Source organism: Nothobranchius furzeri, chromosome 8 (genome assembly GCF_043380555.1).
Source record: "Nothobranchius furzeri strain GRZ-AD chromosome 8, NfurGRZ-RIMD1, whole genome shotgun sequence".
Classification (NCBI taxonomy): domain Eukaryota; kingdom Metazoa; phylum Chordata; class Actinopteri; order Cyprinodontiformes; family Nothobranchiidae; genus Nothobranchius; species Nothobranchius furzeri.
The window spans coordinates 66046978-66067164 of record NC_091748.1 but is presented as its reverse complement, the minus strand read 5'-3'; the positions used below and the strand labels follow the sequence as shown (position 1 = coordinate 66067164).

At 44.0% G+C, this 20187-nt stretch overlaps 2 protein-coding genes across 3 annotated transcripts; one reads left to right on the top strand and one right to left on the bottom strand.

Moving 5' to 3' along the window:
* Positions 1-3367: 3367 nt before the first annotated feature.
* On the bottom strand, positions 3368-5516 carry ifi44f4 (interferon induced protein 44f4). The gene is given in 6 exon segments (XM_015970529.3): positions 3368-3721; positions 3854-3954; positions 4415-4549; positions 4552-4573; positions 4910-5062; positions 5143-5516. Coding segments are annotated over 6 exon segments (861 nt in total). The 5' UTR covers positions 5404-5516; the 3' UTR covers positions 3368-3532.
* A 1508-nt stretch (positions 5517-7024) lies between these two features.
* LOC107392839 (interferon-induced protein 44-like) lies at positions 7025-20187 on the top strand. 2 transcript variants are annotated; one of them, XM_054752188.2, is made up of 9 exons: positions 7025-7165; positions 16198-16250; positions 16959-17456; positions 17539-17587; positions 18329-18524; positions 18622-18774; positions 18859-19030; positions 19275-19375; positions 19449-20187. In XM_054752188.2, exons 3-9 carry the CDS (start codon positions 16982-16984, stop codon positions 19641-19643), a joined length of 1341 nt encoding a protein of 446 aa, XP_054608163.1. In that variant the 5' UTR covers positions 7025-7165; positions 16198-16250; positions 16959-16981; the 3' UTR covers positions 19644-20187. The 2 variants fall into 2 exon arrangements, with proteins under 2 accessions (XP_054608163.1, XP_070410326.1); XM_070554225.1 differs by lacking the exon at positions 7025-7165 and adding an exon at positions 16110-16128.

Genomic DNA, 20187 nt, shown 5'->3' with positions numbered 1-20187 from the left:
AGATTTAAAGACATTTTCAGCAAAAACTGTTTTCTCTTAAGTTTAGACATTTCTCAGGATTTTGCTCCTTTCATGTTTTAATTCTTTAAGCATCACCTTTCTTCTTCAGTTTCATTCATGTTCTTGAAAGGAGAACATCTGGATCACACCAAAACATTTCAGTATTCGGTTTTATTTGTTGAAACGCCGTTGCTTTTAAAGCACTTTTTACAGATTTTGGTAGATTTTCCAAACTGGTGCAGCAGTCTAAACTAAAGCAGATGCTCCAAAAGGCTTCCGGAAACAGACTTTACTAGTTTTCTTTCATCAAATTTACTGTTTCGTTTAGTCACCCAGAAAGTGAATTTACTTTGTTTTTTAAATAAACCAAAGAAAATCATATCAAAAACCATTTGTGCTGAAATAGTTGTTTATGTACTAAAATGTATTTTTCCTCCTTCCAAAGGGGGCGTTTCACACAGAGCTCAGTCACTTTAATGATTTAGGCTTTTTCTTGTTTGATTTGTGTCTGCATGTGTCTGACGTACCGAGTTTACTTCTGCATGTCCACTGATGTTTGTGTGAAACTGTCCAGAAACGATAAAATATTGACAATATTTATTGTCTTGGTAGTTTTAGTTGCTCTTTCAACATTGAAATGCCTGTATTACAAACGCCTTGTATGTAAAGTGAATTTATTAAAGCTTTAAAAACGTCTTTTTGTATATTGGACTGACTGAAGGTTTATCCAGACATCAGTTGGATTCACACCTGAGTTCTAGAGTGACTTGATTATTTTCTTCCTCCAACCCAGACTGTGCTCTGGATCCACCTCATCCCTCACCATCAGATGTGGGTTTCTGTACTCGTGCTTTTATTTGGCTCAGCAAATTACAAATCTGACATTCATAGTAATACAAAAAAAAAGTCTGCTATGACAAGCAGTCATAGCAGATTACAGAGCTTGCATAGCAGATGAGCACTGCCTCTCCATTCTGGACAACATCTGTCCTGTCAGAACCAGATCAGTTCCTGCAGTGAACCCTACTCCCTGGTTTACTGACAGCCTAAAGCGCCAATGCAGAAAAATTGAGCGTTTGTGGATGAAAACCCATCTCCACGTCCATCTGCTGCACCTGAAGGATCTTTTGACACCCTTGAGCTCTGCAGTCAGAGACGCTACGCTTTCCTATTTTTCCAACCTGGTGTCCCAGAGCAAAGGGAACCCCAAGGTGCTGTTTAACACCATCAGCAGCATCGTCTCTCCTACAGCCTCCATCCACTCTGTTACAGACAGGTCTTTCTTTGTGGACAAAGTCAATAAGGTTAGATCTAGCATCTCTCCTTCAGCCTTATCGCTGCCTCTCCCGACTCCAACCAGGCCCATCATCCTAGATAGCTTTGCTCCTGTTTCTTTGCCTGAGTTAACCAAACGAGTTAACTCTATGAAGATCTCTGTATGCCCCGTCGACATCTTACCCTCATCTTTGTTTAAAAGTGCTTTTCAGTCCATCGGTCCCAGCGTGCTCTCTATAATTAATGCTTCTCTGGTCTCTGGTCAGGTCCCTGCTTACTTTAAGAATGCTGTAATCCACCCGCTTCTTAAAAAACCGAGTCTCGACCCCTCTCTCTAGCAGCTTCAGACCCATCTCTAAACTTCCGTTCATCTCCAAGATCTTGGAAAAGGTTGTAGCTTAACAACTCACAGCTGCTCTTGATGAACATAACATCTATGATAGCTTCGAGTCAGGTTTTCGTGACAGCTCTTCTTAGGGTCTCTAATGACCTTCTGACTCACAGTGATGCAGGGGACTGTTCTGTTCTGGTCCTGTTGGACCTGACTGCAGCCTTTGACACTTGACCATCACCTGCTACTGGAGAGGCTGAGAGACTGGGTAGGCTTATCAGGAACTGCTCTGGAGTGGTTCTCCTCTTATCTTTCTGAGTGCTCCTTTTCTGTGGCCGTCTCCAAGTTTAGGTCCTCCACCACCTCTCTTACCCATGGTGTCCCACAAGGTTCTGTGCTTTGGCTTCTGCTCTTCCTCCTCTATCTGCTTCCTCTTCAGCACATCCTGAGCTCCTTCAAAGTAATCTCCTACAATCTTTATGCAGATGACATCCAACTGTACATCTCCTTTAAGCCCCACGAGATGTCTAAGCTGCAGCTGTTACACACCTGCTTAGACTCTATCAAAACCTGGATGGCTGGGAGCTTTCTACAGCTGAATGAAGATGAGACTGAGATCCTCATCTGTGCCCCAGACAAGCTGGTTCCCAAAGTCAGAGATTCTCTTGGTCAGCTTGCTTCTCACACCAAACCTTCTGTTAGGAATCTTGGTGTGACCTTTGACCCAGCTCTCACCCTGGATTCTCATGTCAGTTCTCTTGTTCGCTCTTCCTTCTTCCATCTCAGGAACGTTGCTGAGTCCCATTCTGTCTCACTCTGAACTTGAGACAGTTATCCACACCTTCATCTCCTCACGCTTAGACTACTGTAACTCTCTTTTCACGTGTCTGAGCAGAACCTCCCTGAACCGTCTACAGGTGGTTCAGAACACCTGTGCTCGGCTTCTGACCAAGTCCTCCAAACACACTCACATCACCCCGCTTCTCCTCCAGCTTCACTGGCTGCCTGTCAACTTCAGGGTTCATTTCAAGATCCTGGTTCTGGTCTATAGGGCCTTACATGGACAAGCACCATCTTACATTGGTGATCTTCTTAGTCCCTACACCCCCAGCAGGTCCCTGAGGTCCAGTGATCAAAGCCTACTGGTTGTGCAGCACCAGGCTAAAGACCAAAGGTGACAGATAATCTGCTGCTGTGGCCCCCAGACTCTGGAACTCTCTCCCCCAGAGCCTGAGATCAGTGGACTCAGTGCTCTCCTTTAAAAAGCAGCTGAAGACTCACTTGTTCAAGATGGCTTTTGTATGACCTTCTTCAACCACTCTCTCTTTATTCTGCCCTCCCTACCTATTCCACCCTCCTCAGGATCCACTGATTTTCCTCTTTCCTATTCACTCTCTCTTTCTTAACATTTTTTATCACAATTGTCTATTTTTTGCTCATTTTAAATATATTTTTAACCATTTTCAAAAAATTTTTTTGTGTTTTTACATTTTTTGTTTTTTGTGAAGCACCTCGTGATTTTTATCTTGAGAGACGCTATAGAAATATTTTCTTCTTCCTCTTCTTATGTCAAAATTACAAAATATACTTTGTTGCTCTAGTTCCAATGAAAGTGTTTTTATAACACAAAAGGTCAAATCCATCATTTAGCAGCACGTCTCCTAATGCATCAAACTTGAAACAATTACAGAATAAAGAGCATTTTAAATTTTTGTGATCAAAACATATTTAGTTAATCTGCTGTTTCCAACATGCAAATTATAACTGGTCACAGTAACATGACCATGTTTATAACAAATCTCTAATTCCACAAACACCCCTAAATGCCCTTTATGATGAAATGCAGGTGAGAGAACCAATAGCAACATTTTTAACCTATAGACGATCCAGCTGCTGCATCTGTCCTGCTGAACATTTCGATTCTCCTTAAATTTGAATCTTGCTCACTCTGTCGCTGACTTCATCAAAGTAGTTATCAGCAAAGTGCAGCATCTGGATGACGGCGCTGAGCAGCAGGACGTCACAGTTCAGGTCCAGCTCCAGATCTCTGGTGTAGTTCTTTACTGGAACGATGCAAGAGAGGGGCACGCCCAGTTTGGTGCTAACCACCTCCATCTGGAGTAGAAAACATTGTCATTTAAAAACCAAGTCTAATTGTGTGTGTGTGTGTGTGTGTGTGTGTGTGTGTGTGTGTGTGTGTGTGTGTGTGTGTGTGTGTGTGTGTGTGTGTGTGTGTAAAAATCTCACCTTTTCTTCAATGTATTCACTTCTATAAACGTTTCTTAGATCGTCTTCCACCAACGGGCAGGCCTCATCTACTTAAGTGAGTAAAACCATACGAGGAATCCCTGGAGACATGAACACAATTACATTTTTAAGTATCCTGTAGATTTTCAGAAACGCAGCCCTAAAGGAACATTAACTTAATGTTTATGGCCTTTAAAGTTAAAACAGGGCAGGGGTGCCCAATCATGGTCGTGGAGGACCACTATCCAGCATGTTGTAGTTGTTTCCCTGCTCAAACACATTTGATTAAATAGTTAAATCACCTGTTCAGCAAGTCATCATGCTTTGCAGGAACCTCACCTGATAATAATCAGGTGTGATGGAAAAAGGAAATGACTAAAACATGCTGGACAGTGGCCCTCCAGGACTATGAAAACAGCTAGTCCAAGTCACACGATCTACGTCCGGTCCATGGGTCCCGTCTGTGTTTGTTTCTTCTTTAAGAGAAATTTTACTTTCAGTGATGCTTCACAAAAATGCAGCAATCAGCTTTACAAAACAGCAGACCTCTGTTGTACTGACCCTGCAGGTTAACCTTGCTGCGGATAGCTTCCAGCTTCTCCTCCAGCTTATTGGACATAATGGAGACCTTACAGGTGTCGAAGACATAAACCACACAGTGGATCTTGTCCTTGAGCTCTAGCCGTGACCTTCTGAAAGCAGAGGAGCAGCAGGGTTGAACTGCAACAACGTGTGAGGAGAAAGAGATTTCAAGAGATACTTTGCAACTTTTCATTATTAAATCATTTTCTTGATAGGCTGGTCAGCCAACCCCACGCGTCCTTGTATAAATAAACTGAATTGAATTAATTTGTTTGATTTCGTGATGGACTACTGCTGTAGACACAGGAGCAGTTAGATTAAGGTGTTAAAAGGACAAATGCAGAGCAAGTGTTTCATATTTGGATTTACTACCTGGACACTAGGTGGTGCTAAAAACCATCCAAAACTACAAAGGCTCCTTTTAACACCAGACACATTCCTGTTTGATGCAACATCCAGGATGTAGTTAAATACCTGGTAAGAGTCGGGCAGGTGACTCTGAAGGATGCTGCTGATGTCATCTACATTAAGCCCCGCCCCTTTGCTCTCATCCAGTCCCATGGTGTCACACAAGGCGATTGGCAGAAGTTTGCCTTCTCGTCCATCTTTTAGAGAGTAGGCTCTAAACTGCAGAAAGAGACACAGAGATGGTGGAAGGGATTTTATTGTTGAGAACCTGAAGCAGAAGAAGTGAGGCAGAGACAGACCTGTGTGGTGAGGCTGGTGGAGGAACTGCTAGACATGGCCTGGTTGGTGATGTGGCCTCTGAATACAGAGTTGATGGAGTTAAAGAAGCTGGACTTTCCAGCTCCGAGCGGTCCGATCATCAGAACTCGAGCCTGAGACACAGAACTGACTGTGGGTTTGTAGGTTCTGATGCGCTCCATCTCCATTCTCCCTGCAGAAAAGAGAAAACGACTTTTAGTTTCATTTTGTTGGATGTTTAGACTTTGATCTGCTACAAGCATGTATTGTTCTCTATTTTATATTTCAGAAAACTCCAAATTGACAAATGACCTCTTAGAACAAAAGTGGCAGCCACGAGAAGTGTTTTATTTTAAAATCCTAAGAAAGTTTTCATTTTCTCCCTCAGCATAGCTCTATACAGCCCCCTCTGTAGATTTATTTTGCTAATTTTCAGGGACATCATCGTCCCTATACCAAAAATGATTTCACACTGTTCCAGTTTTTGCTGCAGATTTATTTGGAAGTATGCTAAAAAGAAGGTAAAACTGCGACCATATACCAGAACCGTTGTTCATATTTATTTCTACACGTTTTTTTTTTTTTACTCACAAAGATTGTCAAGAAAGCGAGTTAATGTCAAATTAAACTGATCACAAAACACAGATTTATTTTCTTTATTTCGTTTTCCTCATCCAACCCCCATAAATCCCTGTGTGTCCTCCTGCAGCACTCCAACAACTGGCAAAACAAGACAAAAAAGTCCGACGTGTTTTGTAAAAACTGCTATTTTTAGCATACGTTTAGGTCCGACGTGTTGCTACCAGACGTACAGTGTGAGCAGTCGGGTCGCATCCGAGAACTGGGTCATGCAGTGTGAGCGCATGACTCGTGAGATCTGCCCTGCGAGGAAGTCGTACAGTTTGAGCTGAAGCTGAATGCTACGAGTGAAAAAGTCGCAGTGTCCGCCCAGCTTTACGGGGATTTATTTCCACAGCTGGTTCTTTTTGGAGTAAATCCAGTTCAAGATGGCTGCCAACCTTAGGTTCATTTTCTCCAACACAAATGAACTCAGGAAAAATTCAGATATTAACGAAATGAGAGCTGAGCTGAGTCACTAACTCACCCTTTTAGAGAACAGTACAGCTCGTGAAGCAGCCCCAGAGTCCTTCTCCACTCGTATACCAAATGCAAGTTGCAACATTATGGGCTCGACACACGGGAGGCGACAAACGACCGCGATCAGCGAAATTTGTCGCTGTCACTTTTATTACCTGTCACACGGGAGGCGATCCGCGGCAGCGGCCAGCGGCAAAGCCGTCTACGCGTTCTGTTCCATGGCGAAATCGAAACTTCCGTTGTTTTGTTTGGCTGTGTCACGTTGGAGGGAATTAAGGTTATTTAAGCGGTTCAGAGTTAATAAAGTGGTAGATATGATGTTTCACAAGGTGCTGCTAGAGTATGTGAAATCTTACTTCTGATTTTACTATATACAACATAATAATAATCAACTTCTCCTTCATGTTTGCTCGGAGATGTGCGGAGCATAATGTCCGATCATTGGTCAGTGAATGAAACCTCCGTTGATTGGTCCTCGTCCGAGCGACAGCGATGAAAAGTTGAATGTTTCAACTTTCTGGGATCGCGTCGCTGGGTCGCACGTGCACGAGTGCAAACTTTCACACGCACGTTTTTCGCCTTTCGCTTGGTAGGAGGGAGACCCGCGATTATCGCTTTGTCGCGCATGTCTCATTGAAAATGAATGGAGGAGAGGCGATGTCGACTCCCGTGTGTCGAGCCCTTTTAGTAGGTGTTGCCTGGCGGACCTAGAGGGCGGAGCTGCGGCAATGAGGAAGACAGATGCGTCGAAGCTAGCTTTTTTTCACTCTGAGCTGCCAGTGATTAGAGGACTTCTCTCCCCTTCCTTACCCAGACAATCGAGAAGAAAGGGGCCTATTTGGAGGAGACAAGCGGACCTGAGCCTAATTGTTTTGAGCTTGTGAGTTGCCTGAAACCACCGGAGCCGACCCAACAGAACCAGCTTTGGTAGGTAGCCGTTAGCCATAGCATTAGGCAGTGCTCGACTCCATGGCCTTAGAGAGCTATTATCAAGCATGTTTGAGAGGTTTATCTGCTTCAAGGCAGATAAATCTACAAGATAGACCGGGGTGAAGGGGGAAAAAGAGGACCATACTAAGGTACTTGATAAGTTTGCTGAAAAAAAACAAGAGGATCGCTTGTCATCGCTTCAAACAAAGGAAACGGCATGGCAGGCGCGGCGCCAGGTTTTCATTTTTGGGTGGGCCACGGCAATTTTGGACTGGCAGTGACGTAAGTGAAGCAGGCAGGTCGCGCTAGAAAATTTCGTTTTAAAAAGATGTCCCCATCATTTTTTCCCTAAAATATAAAGTAAAAATAAAAAATTTAATTGTCATTGATTTTTCATTAATATTTACACCCTTGTGTTAAGTGTGTTAGGGTTAACCCTTACAGCAGCCAGATCATCATTTAAATACATAAACCATCACCTGTCTTCTAGTCCACGCTATCAGCATTATTTTTAATTGGTGTGTGTGTGTGTGTGTGTGTGTGTGTGTGTGTGTGTGTGTGTGTGTGTGTGTGTGTTTTCCGCTCCAAACACTGGTCTAACCAACCAGACCAGCATGTCCAGTAACATATTTGTAAGACTGCCTGTTGTTAGTAGGTAGACGGACTGTATCAGGGAGGGAGTTAAAGGGTGTCTTCCTGGGGTGTTGGTAAGAACACAAGTTTAGGCTTCATTTCAACTTGACCTCTTCATTCTCAGGTGAACAGTAGTAGCAATACAGCAATGCACAGGGCACAGAGAACAATGATGCAGGGCTGAGCAATGAGTATTCGGCCCACTAAGAATTTCCCTGAGTTAACTGGGATGTGGATAAATGTGTGTGTGGTCAAAAGGCAAAGAAAGAATAATACAGGAAGAACAGATTAACATAAAATATATTCTGCCGCAGTTGTTCAAACTAACACAACAACATAGTAGGAGAAAAAACCCTAATCAGATCACTGTGGTCTGGACAACCCAGTCTACATGGCCACACCAGCTAAAACCCCTCTAGGTAAACTGCCAGGGTAGACATGCTACAAGGAGGAAATCTTGTGGCCATTTCAGGGATTTACCAATGCTCAAATATTCTGAGATTCTAGACCAAATTACCCACTTTTACAGCTATAAACCGCCTCACATCCAAAACTGTAACCTACACACATGCACAAAATGGGCAACAGGGACCTACACTCATACAATAAGGCAGTGCAGATTAATGACAGAACTATCAAGCATAACTATGACATGGGAATATGCCAGAACACCACGAGGCAAACACTTATTCCTAACACATTATGTAAGCAGGTCCAGTAAACAAAGGATTACTTACTTAGCAGTCATTCAAAGCTGATTTAACCTGGGAACTAGCTAAGTAAAACTTTCCTCCATTCTGCCGTCTTATGTGCTTCTCCACCTGCTCTGCTCGGTGGTCTCCTCTGCACTGTCGTCAGCTCTGCTCTGAGAGGGTGAGAGTGTGAGTCCGCGAGTGTGCCACTTGGTGGCCTTTCCAACACAGCCGCCCCCAAATTTCGAGTTAATTTGCCCCTGGAAAGGCCAACATACAGCAGTGGGTTAGTCTAGGAGTCAATCTTTAATCCGGAACCTCAGGTAGCACAACTAGGCGGGCGATGGGTCTTGTGTAGGTACGGTCTTGGATCTGTACTTCGGCGTTGCTTACTTTACCATCGGCGCCGTGGAAAACCTTGGACACTTCCAATTTGCCAGGCAGATCGGGGAAGCTGGATGTCCACTATCATGACAACGGTCCCTGCTTTGATGTTTGGTGCCAAACCCTGCCACTTCCCTCGGGTCTGTTGGCCGAGCAGGTAGTATTTTGTAAAGAATGACCAGAATCGCTCAGCCAGTACCTGCACATGTCGCCATCATCTTTTGCTTAAGAGCTCAGATGTGGGGTAAACAACATGGGGAAGGGAGGTGTCTGGCCGCCCCATCAAGAGGCAATTTGGGGTCACCGGGTCAAGATCTGACTGGTCTGATGAAACATATCCGAGGGGTTTGGAGTTTAAGATGGCTTCTATTTCGACTATGACAGTAGTCATAACCTCTTCCGTAATGGTCTCTGCTTCCAGGTTAGCGCATAGTGCTACCTTAACGGATTGGATCTCCCTTTCCCATACTCCTCCGAAATGCGGGGCAGCAGGGGGATTGTAGTTAAAGTGGATCTGCTTTTTAGCTAGAATGTCTTGCAGCTGTGGGTTGAGCTGGTTAAAGCTGTTCTCCAGTTCCTTCTGTCCCCCGTGGAAGTTGGTGCCATGGTCCGAATACAGTTCGAGTGGAGTGCCACGGCGGGCAATAAACTTTCTTAAGTCCAAAAGGAATGCATCACTGTCAATGGACGTGAGCACCTCCAAGTGAATGGCTCTAGTGGTGAGGCACTTGAATATCAAGCCCCATCGTTTCTCAATATGACACCCAATCTTGATGGTGAGGGGGCCAAAGCAGTCCAGTCCTTCTTTCATTCATTCCTTCTTTCGTTTATTGTCATCATGAGGCACAGGTGCACATGGGTTCAAAGGCCATTCTCTGCTGGGCTGCAGCAGGAAAGGAGGTCCCTGGAACCAATGGTTTGGTCCAAATAGGTCTTTCAACTTCTGGCCTCGAGTTAGGTCATCTGCAGGATTCTGTTGTGATCCTACATACCGCCGTGCCTCCGCCTTGGTCAGTTCCTGATTCTCGGCCACCTGTGTGCCGACAAACACCTTGAAATGGCAGGACTCAGAACGTAACCAGTGGAGGACTGTAGTAGTTTGTAGGGCAGCTCACAGCTCCAGTCTGGGTATGGATTGCTGCTTCCGTGGTGCCACACAGGATCTTGCTAGTAAGAATGAAATGTTAAAATATCCATCGGGTCTCACAGAGCGGAGGTAAGCTACAGACCCTTATGCTCTCTCTGATGCATCCAAGAATATATATACCTCATGGGTCACTTGGGGGTCATCCATGTTTGCAGGGGTGTAGCACCTTGGGATGGTTATTTGTGGCGCGATAGATGGTCCTTGTGGTAAGGATGCTGCAGGAGACTGGTCTGTGCTGTGATCAGTGCTGCAGTTCCAACTTAATCCACAAAAATAAACAATCAATGGCTGTGTCTCAATTCAGGGTCTGCATCCTTCGAAGGACCCAGCCCATTCGGCCGACGTGGGCTGCGTCCTCCGTCGGCCGGGTAGACCGGATGTTAATGGCTGTGAATTTGGACAGGCCTAGCCTTCATGAACTCCCTCCGCGAACGTTCCGTCGCCTAGCAACCGTGGAACCGCTGGGCAGAAGGGAGAAGGAACTTTAAACGATGGAGCTCGACGTTTTATTTAGCTTTTTAACCCCCAGAGACCCAAATTTAGAAAACAACTGCAAAATCTTTTTTAACCTTTCACATGTTGTTCTAGGCCAGATAAACGGGCCTATTTACACATTTTAACAGTCAATAGTGTTGCAGAACTGAACAATAGGACCTATTAGCAATGTAAATGTAGTTTTAAAAAGAAAAAAATGGGGAAGGTTTATTCTTGTAGACTTAAATCTGATGTTGTAATGTTACAACCGTGGGTCTCTGGGGGTTAATCATTTCCTTGACTGTTGGAGAGCTAATTCAGAGAAAATACTTTAGACAAGCTGAGCCTGAGCAAAGATGTGATAATAGTTTTTAATACTTTCTAAGGGTCTTAATTTGACCAAAACCGATTTATCACCTTTTAAGACTTTAAGACCCAGCAGATACCCTGTAATATTGAACAATTCTCATTTGTAAACAAAAATAAAATTCAAGAGTTTAATGCAGAACTGATTTTATTTAGATATTTCTTTTATATGTACATGTTTAATCTTTATTAACCATTTTTTCTAGCAAAAATTGAGACACAGCCAATGATGACCAGGGGTCTGCTTCTAGACCTGCAGAAAAGGGAGCTGTCAAAGTTCTTCCTTCTCTCCTGGGCCCTCTGCTGCTCTGCCTTCCTCTGCAGCCTCATGTCCTCCCTGATCAGATCCAGAAGCTGGTCATCGCTGTCACCTTCCCCTGGATGCCCATTTTCTCCAGAATAGTCTTAACAAACATGTAAGAAAAGAAACAGGAAGAGAAAAGAGGACAACGGGTTATTCCTTTCATGTTTTTGCAGAAAAAATAAACTCAAACGAGTTTTTAAAATATGAGATGTTATTGTACCTCCATGCCACAGCCGCCGAATACTTTGCTCCAGTGATCATGTGGTCCATCTCCACCCTAAGCTTAATAAATTCCCTGGTTTTCTCTTTTGTTCCTAAAATACAAACTTCTATTAAAATCAGGGGGAAAACGTAGCGGGAGAAATACGACACCGAGCGCGGCCGAACATACGAGCCGAGACCGCAATACAAGCACTTTTACTGTAACATTTCTAACCAAAATAACGTTCATGTATCACAAAAAGTCCTTAACCTAACAGTTTTCAAGTTTATACTGACATTTATATGCACAATCCTCTCCGACAGCTCCCGCTTCACTGTCCGCCATTGTTTTTAGTTTTTCTGCTGGCCGGCCCGCAAGGCATCTTGGGAAATGCTACCTGTTGATGGATACACCGGACCCATCCTTCATTCAGGCGAAAAGATGGCCGCATTCGTCGACCGCATTTGAAAGAGTCTTCGAATTGGGACAGGCCTAGTCGCGGCGCTGTGACGTAACCGGCCGACGAATCCGGCCGACGTAGGATGCAGACCCTGAATTGAGACACAGCCAATGATGACCAGGGGTCTGCTTCTAGACCTGCAGAAAAGGGACACACAACAATACAACAGGGGCAAGCTATCACTGCGTCAACTTGGTGAAGAAATATAAAATAACATTGTTTTACTGAACAATCACACGATAATAAATCACAGTGCATTAAGTGCCAACCACAGCCTTAAGACATGTGTTGAGCATGCCCAAGTCCATATTTATGAGAGCACCATGTGAGCACCTGTGTGTGTACATGCGCTTGTATATGTAAGGTTTCTTGGTCTGCCACAGATTTGCCCCCCAAAGATTTGTAGGAGATGGAGGGAGCTCCAAGTCCCAGAGATCCAGGAGCTGTCCCAGAGCACAGGGACCCCAGGGAGACTGCGACCAGATAAGCCCCTGCCCCCCTTGAGAGACACAGAGGATTGCCATGGGGGACCACAACCAGCAGCCCGCAGAGTACCGGGAGATATCAGCGGCAAGCCCACAGGCCCGCCCGCAGCCTCCCACCCCCTAGTCAGCCGAGCCCGAAACCTAGCGACCCAGGGGCGACCACCCCCGCCGGGGACCCAGCATAGCCCAGGAACCCAAATCCCACCAGGCAGCCACCAGGATTAATCTGCACACAGACAGGTGGTGTGATCAGCTCTGAAAGGCGTTGATCACAGTTTGCAGATCACGTTTATTTTTCATGGAGATCGGCCATGGATTCCTCTTCCGTCTGCATTCAAGGAATCGAAAATAAAACTTTGAACGATTCCGGGAAAAATGAACAGTTGGAACCGGTTCCAATCGATGCTCGATGCCCAACCCTACTAATGGTATTAACACATTTTTTCAATCCATACCGCCATGCTTAAAGGATTATCCAGAACTGATGCACGCTACCAGGCAAGTACACAATCAAACTTGTCCCTGGGGCGCAAGGTGTACACCCAGCACGAAGACAACCTGCTGCACCAAAAGACAAAATAGTACAGAAACTGAGTGAGCTGGAGGTGAATGGCCATATAACCAAGGTCGAACAGCCCACAGACTGGGTCAGTTCAATGGTGGCAGTCACCTGGGGGGGCAAAGTGAGTATCTGTATTGACCCCAGTGATTTGAACAAAGTCATCAAAAGAGAACATTACCCCATGCACACTGTTGAGGTAGTATCTGCCATACCTGGTGCAAAGATTTTCTCAGTTTTGGATGCAAAATCTGAATTCCTTCAGATAGAACTGGATGAGCAGTCTTCATTCATCACAACCATAGGCTACCATTTGGACTAGCGTGCGCACCAGAAATATTTCAGCGCATAGTTGATGCACCTCTGCGTCAACTGTTAAAGATTGACGTGGAGTTTGTTTGGCAACCAGCTCAACAAAAGGCCTTTGACAAGCTACAAGACTTCCACTCAGTCCAACAGAAACTCCAGATCTTCCTTTTGAGCAAGTAGGTTCAGACATATTTGAGTCTGAGTCAAAACAATATTTGGTGCTAGTGGATTACTGCTCCAAATTCATTGAAGTGGATGAACTCAAAGAGCTGCTCAGTCAAACTGTCACTGAGACGCTGAAAGCTCAACTTAGCAGACATGGTATTCCATCCATCCTTCGGACTGACAATGGCTCACAGTACACAGCAGAGGAGTTTAAAGGTTTTTGTGAGAGTTATGGTATTTCACACTGCACATCATCACCTCACACTCCTCACTCCAACGGAGAGGCTGAACTTGGTGTGCAGATAGTAAAAAGATTATGGAACAAAGCTCCGGACAAGCATCTAGCAGTGTTGGATTATCGTACAACACCCCTTGAGTCTGTCTCTTTGTCACAAGAGGGTACCAGTCAAACCAAGGTTGCAGTGCAGTACGTGACCAGGCGAGGCAGAGTGGTTAAACCAGCTGATAGACTTGATTTGTGATTTCTTTTAGCTTATTGTTTTGCAATTACATATTACCGTATTTTTCGGAGTATAAGTCGCACCAGCCATAAAATGTATAATGAAGAAGAAAAAAACATAAGTTGCACTGAACTATAATGGGCCATTCCCATCTGTACCGGGTCGGCCCGGGCCGGGTAGCGTAGGTTGTTTACATATCTGGGTGGCCTGGTGTTTTTCCGGGCCAACCGAGGCTCATTCTCAGCCCTCTTCTGGAGGGGGTCTGCTTCAGGCCAACCAGGGCCAACACACCCACTGCTGACAGCAAATTCACACCTTCCATTAGAGCAAGCCTCTGATTGGTGGGTAGAATCAGCCCACATGGGCTTAAGACAAGGAAGTGTGGAATCAACCGGGCCAGGCTGGGGCCGACTGGGGCTACCCGGCCCGGGCCGACCCGGTACAGGTGGGAATGGCCCATAAGTTGCATTTGGGGGGGGAATTTATTATTTTTCTTACAAAGTCTGAGACCAAGTACCAGTAACAATAACCGAATAAACAACCAGGGCGCAGCAGCTCGCCACGGTCTCCAACAGAGGATGGCAGTGTTTCAAACCCTCCCAGCGGGCGGGGAGAGCGCCCGCAGCACCCCGCCACAGGCTGCAGCAGGTGCTGGCAGTGTTGGAAACCCTCCTAGCGGGGCAGAGGATCTGAAACCTGGACCGGAGCCTAGGGCTGTCACGGTAACCGCAAAAATGAAATATCGCAATATGAAGAAACCCACCGCGCTGCATCATGGGCCACCGCGATTACTGAACTTGATTCAACTCAAAGATGCATGTTGAGAAGGATGGCTGCACTGGTATCAAAACGAAACGTTACTTCGCTCCTTTGGGAGCACTTTGGTTTTCAGTACGTCAGCTGCAGCGCAGCCAGAGTCCTTGGCCGAGAAAGAGCTGCAGCGGCAAAAATAAATAAACGCTCGGAGACCTGCTGAAGTCCCGGACAAGCACTGCTTCTGCAACCGTCCCGAAGAGAGTTTGAGCCGAGCTGGAGCTCACTCGCTACCTGCAGGAGGAATGCATCCACCCAAAGAAACCCCCCTGTCATGGTGGAGCAACAACCGGGAGAGATTCCCTTTGCTCGCCAGTCGCACGCAAGTACGTGTGTGTAAAGCCTGATTTAAGCTTGGTTTATGCTTGACGCATTCACTTTCCGCTCGGTGATGCGGCTCGCGGATGGAACGAGCTTCACAACTCGCAGCTTTTAGTGCAACGAGCGCACCATCCGAGAGGGTTTTCAGTGTTGCTGCAAATGTTTCCTCTCAGATCCTCTCTCAAACCGTATATGGTAACATGCTGGTTTTCCTTGTGGGTAACAAAGATGTGACCGAGCTATAAAGCACCGTCATTCGTGTGTGTGAAAGTGAAATGATAGTGCCCCGCGCCCAGCACATGTAATTTTTTATGCTTGATTTTAAACAACTAAACACAATGGGGACTTGTTTCTTATTTGTTAGATGCTGCAGCCAAATTTGCATTTAAAAGTTTAACCTTCTCCTGAACTTTGTTGTTTTTAAGTTCAGTCGGACTCCGACTGTCGGAGAAACAAACGTTACTGCGATCTGTGTTGTTACTGCCCTTTGATCTGCATTCAGTAAAGTGTTATAAAAGAAGGCACGGCAATTTTTAACCTTTTTTAAATGTGTAAACATTATATTTAGATAGTACTGCAATAAAAAGAAAATGCTGCAATAATATCGCACACCGCAATATTAAGCCACCCTGAATCACCGCAGGGGGAATTCCTCAACCGTGACAGCCCTACCGGAGCCGGCCCGCAGCAGCGTGCAATGGTCTCCAGCAGGTGATGGCTGGGCAAGGTAGCTCATTCCTGGTCCGGAGCCAGCCCGCAGTTGCGCGGTATACATAATTTGGTATATAAGTCACTTTGGTATATAAGTCGCAGGACCAGCCAGACAATGAAAAAAAATGTGCGACTTATAATCCGGAAAATACGGTAATTAAATAAATCTCAGTTTATATATTTCATGTTTTTGTTCTTGTCCATAAATATTTAAACATGCTTGAATTTAAAATGAGCTTTTAACAGTGAAGTGCTCATTTATTAATCACAATAGACCAAACCCTAACCATGATGAAAGGCTCAGAGGCTCTTTCTGGAATGGAAAGCTGACTCACAACTGCTTGCTTTCAGTTTCGTTTTGACTTGGAGGGTGGGTATCAAATTCCCCTTTCTGTTAGAGATAACGGTTTCCCCAGCCTTGGTCTACTGTCAGTTCTGTATCAGACACTTGGAGTAACTCCTCACCCTGAGCAGGTGACCATTTATACACATTTTATTTTGAAAGCTCTGGAGACATTTTCCTTTTTCTCTTTATTTGCCTAGTGACCATCATCTGATTTCCTCTCATTATTCCTGAGCTGTCTGCAAGTAGCAAGGTAAGACTATAACTGGACAAACTGCTCAAGATTCAATCTGTTTAAGAACATATAAAAAATAACAATAAACCTGAATTACAGCCAAATTGTAATAAATATGAAAAATGACCACAGGACCATGTGGACTTAACTGATATGTTCTGTTTGAAACACGACATCATTTAAATTGGTTTCTTTTTTATCATATATAATAGTGTAATTAGATTTCTTTTTACTTTACTTTTATATATTTTTAAGTTATTTTCCTTCTAAGACTAGAACATTGTTCATGGGCTGATCTATCGTAAAATTATGGTTTAGCCTGTTGTAAATAATGTTTAGCCTGTAAACTGATGGATGTGGCATTAATTGAGATTTTAAAAACAAATCAATACAGTAATGTTTGTTATACCCAAAATCCATTTGTTATGGAAGAACTAATCAGATAATTTTTGGCTGCCAAGCCAGAAACCTCAAAATGTTCATTCACAACATCAAGAGCGAACCTTCATCCTGCCAACTGAGTGAAACTGAAAGAGCAGCTAATGTGGTTAATGTTTGAGCAGTAACAACCTAAGTAAAGTCTCATCCTGACTGTTTTCCATGACCGTTAAAAGCTATTCGGTACAAAGGTCTTCAATGAAAATCCCTTTAGTATTTTCACGAGTGTAGAAATGCTGAAAATTCCCTGTTTGGTACTGAAAGTGAAACTATTTCCATTTCCTACAGGAAGAAAAGTCAAGATACCCAACATGAACTCCAGACTAACCAGCAACCAGCAGAAAACCATCTGCTCCCAGCTGGGAACTGTTAAACTCAAGCTGCTGTTTAAAGCTACTGTCTATGGTTTCACTGGTCCGGCCTTCTTGCAGCGGTGTAGCAGCCACTCCCCCACCGTGTCTGTGGGCTACAACGCTTCTGGCTTTGTGTTTGGAGGATTCACCCAACAACCTTTCACTCAGAGTGGACAGTTTGTGAATGATAACAAGGCCTTTCTGTTCACCTTCAGTGGAGAAAAACTAATTAAATATCCAGTCACAAATGCTGCACAAGCAGTGAAAATGGTCAATAACTGTGGTCCTCATTTTGGAAATGGAGCACTGATTCTTCTCAATGGAAACCAACCAGTGGTTCACACTAATCCAGGACAACATTACAACTTTAATGCTGCAGAAATGCATGGAAATGACCTTAATCTGATTGAGTGTGAGGTCTACCAGGTGGAGGGTATGTTATCTGTGAATAGTTGAAGGTTTCTGATATATAAATGTTTGCATTTTGTGTGCTAATGATATTTTCTCATCCACAGATGCTACACTATTTGAGAAGCCATGGAGAATGATGACCTGGCAACCACAGTAAGACGACCCAAACCTGCTAATATATATTAACAACTGCTGAGAAATTAACTCTGTACTGTTGGAAAATTTAAAAAAAATAATAATTGTATCAATAGTGTAAATATGAGGTCAGCATTGTCAGTACCACAGTCATGAGGCCACAGCATTGAATCCATTAAATATTTCAAAACTATTTTGGTATGCTGGTTAAAAAGAACATGGGTGGGGCTGATGGGCCAGTAGAATTCCCTTCATTGTCCATTATTGGCTTTTAAAGGTGCAATATGTTATAATTTGACATTTGAACTGTCTGAAAATGACTACAATTCCACATCTTGTTGATCATTTGTTACAAATGTAGCCACTCCTTAACGCTACAACAATCTGGTAAATCCATGATTTTTTTCATTGCCACATGTGTGGTCTCTTACTTTGGAAAAATTTCCAATGTAAAAATCCTGCTGTGTGAACCGGGCCTTAGATTATCATTGGTTGCTTTTGACACAAAAGAAACAAGAACAAGTGGAAATGACTTGGTTGAACATCTGGCCAGAAGGATAGGTGGGAGTAAAAGTGTCATTTATAATGTGAAGGATGCTCAGATAATGAAGGAAAAACCATAATTTTCTTCCATTTTTGACTGACTATCATGGCTACTTCTTAAAGGCTTTTATGCATTTTACTGAACCTTCCTTCTCAACACCCCCACCCTCCTCCCCAAAAACTTGTTTTACTAATTAAAACTTTTCTTCTATACAGGACTAAGAAGGAGCTGATGGAGAGCATTAAAACCTACAAACCCACAGTCAGTTCTGTGCCCCAGGCTCGGGTTCTGATGATCGGACCGGTCGGAGCTGGAAAGTCCAGCTTCTTTAACTCCATCAACTCTGTATTCAGAGGCCACGTCACCAACCAGGCCATATCTGGCTGTGCCTCCACCAGCCTCACCACACAGGTCTGTCTCTGCCTCACTACTACTTCAGGTTAGAACGTTCAACCCAAAAATACCAACCTTCACCACCATCTTCATGTTACTGCATCTTTTTCTACAGTTTCGAACCTACACTCTGAAGGCTGGACGAGAAGGCAAACCTCTGCCAATCATCTTGTGTGACACCATGGGACTGGAAGAAGGAAATGGGGCGGGGCTTAATGTAGACGACATCAGCAGCATCCTCAAAGGTCACATGCCTGACCGTCACCAGGTATGATATTTTATTTCAGGATGGAACAAGAGTTTCACCAGGTTCGTGTCAATCAAACCTTCTTTCTCTCAAACTTTGATACAGTTCAACTCAGCTGCTCCTCTGGATTCAGAAGCCCATGGCTATCGCAAGTCTCCAGAGCTCAAAGACAAGATCCACTGTGTGGTTTATGTCCTTGATGCCTGTAAGATCTCCATTTTACCCACAAAGATGGAAGAGAAGCTGAAAGCTATCCGCAACAAGGCCAACCTGCTGGGTCAGTAGAACAGCTGCAATGTAATGATATCACAGTCTAGAAACATGTCTATTATGTGGAAAATACAATGGTGCAGACCCAGTATGTTTTATTTATTTTCAATTATTTGCAGAAAAGCCCTCGTGATTGAGTTTTGGCAGCCCTTAACATTATTTATGGCTCAGTGGTGATCCTGTGGGGTATCCAGCAGCTGAACATCACACATCTGCTTTTATTACAAGATGATTTATGCTTGTGTCTCCAGGAATCCCTCAGCTGATTTTACTCACTAAAATAGATGAAGCCTGCCCCCTGGTGGAAGAGGATTTGATGAACATTTATAGGAGCATCTACATTAAGGAAACGGTTAGGAATTTACTACGAAAAATTACCGTTGGTTTTATTTTGTTTATTAAACACTTTGCTCTCTGTAATCCAGATGCAGAAAATCTGCTCTCAGCTCGGTGTGCCGCTGTCCTGCGTTGCTCCGGTGAAGAACTACACCGAAGAGTGGGAGCTGGACTTGAACTGTGACATCCTGCTGCTCAGCGCCGTCAACCAGATGCTTCGCTTTGCTGATAACTACTTTGATGACATCAGTGACAAACTGGGAAACCTTCAAACCAAAGAATGAGTTTCAAGGGTAGATCCAACTAATAAACCACTGTTCTTTTCTAATTGCTGATGGGTTCCTATTATACAGTTTTTTTCAAGTTATTACAAAGTTTACATTATAAAATGGGCCATTTATTCACTTTTACATTTTTAGTAAGTTTACATATTTTGTTGGATTATTCAGCCAGACCTGTTATTACATGTGTTACAAGTGTCTCAAAGACACGTTTGACTTTTCTGTCATATTTTTAACTTTCTAATCAATTCATGTATTTTTTTGAACATATTTGTTTAAAGTGGTTTACATATCACAGTGTAATTGAGCACAACACATAGACACATTTATCAGAGAGGAGGAAGAGGGTGAAGCAGTCTTGGATCCTGGCAGGAAGTGGACCATGGACTGTGACATCACACGAGGGAGTGGGGTTGATCATAGTTGTCTTCTGTGGATGTTTGTGTAGAGGTTTCCTCTTTTTGTGGTGTTTACAGTTACTATATAGCTTTCTCATGGTTACTGGGCTTTTGGGATGGTATAATAAACTATTCTTCGGTGAAACTGA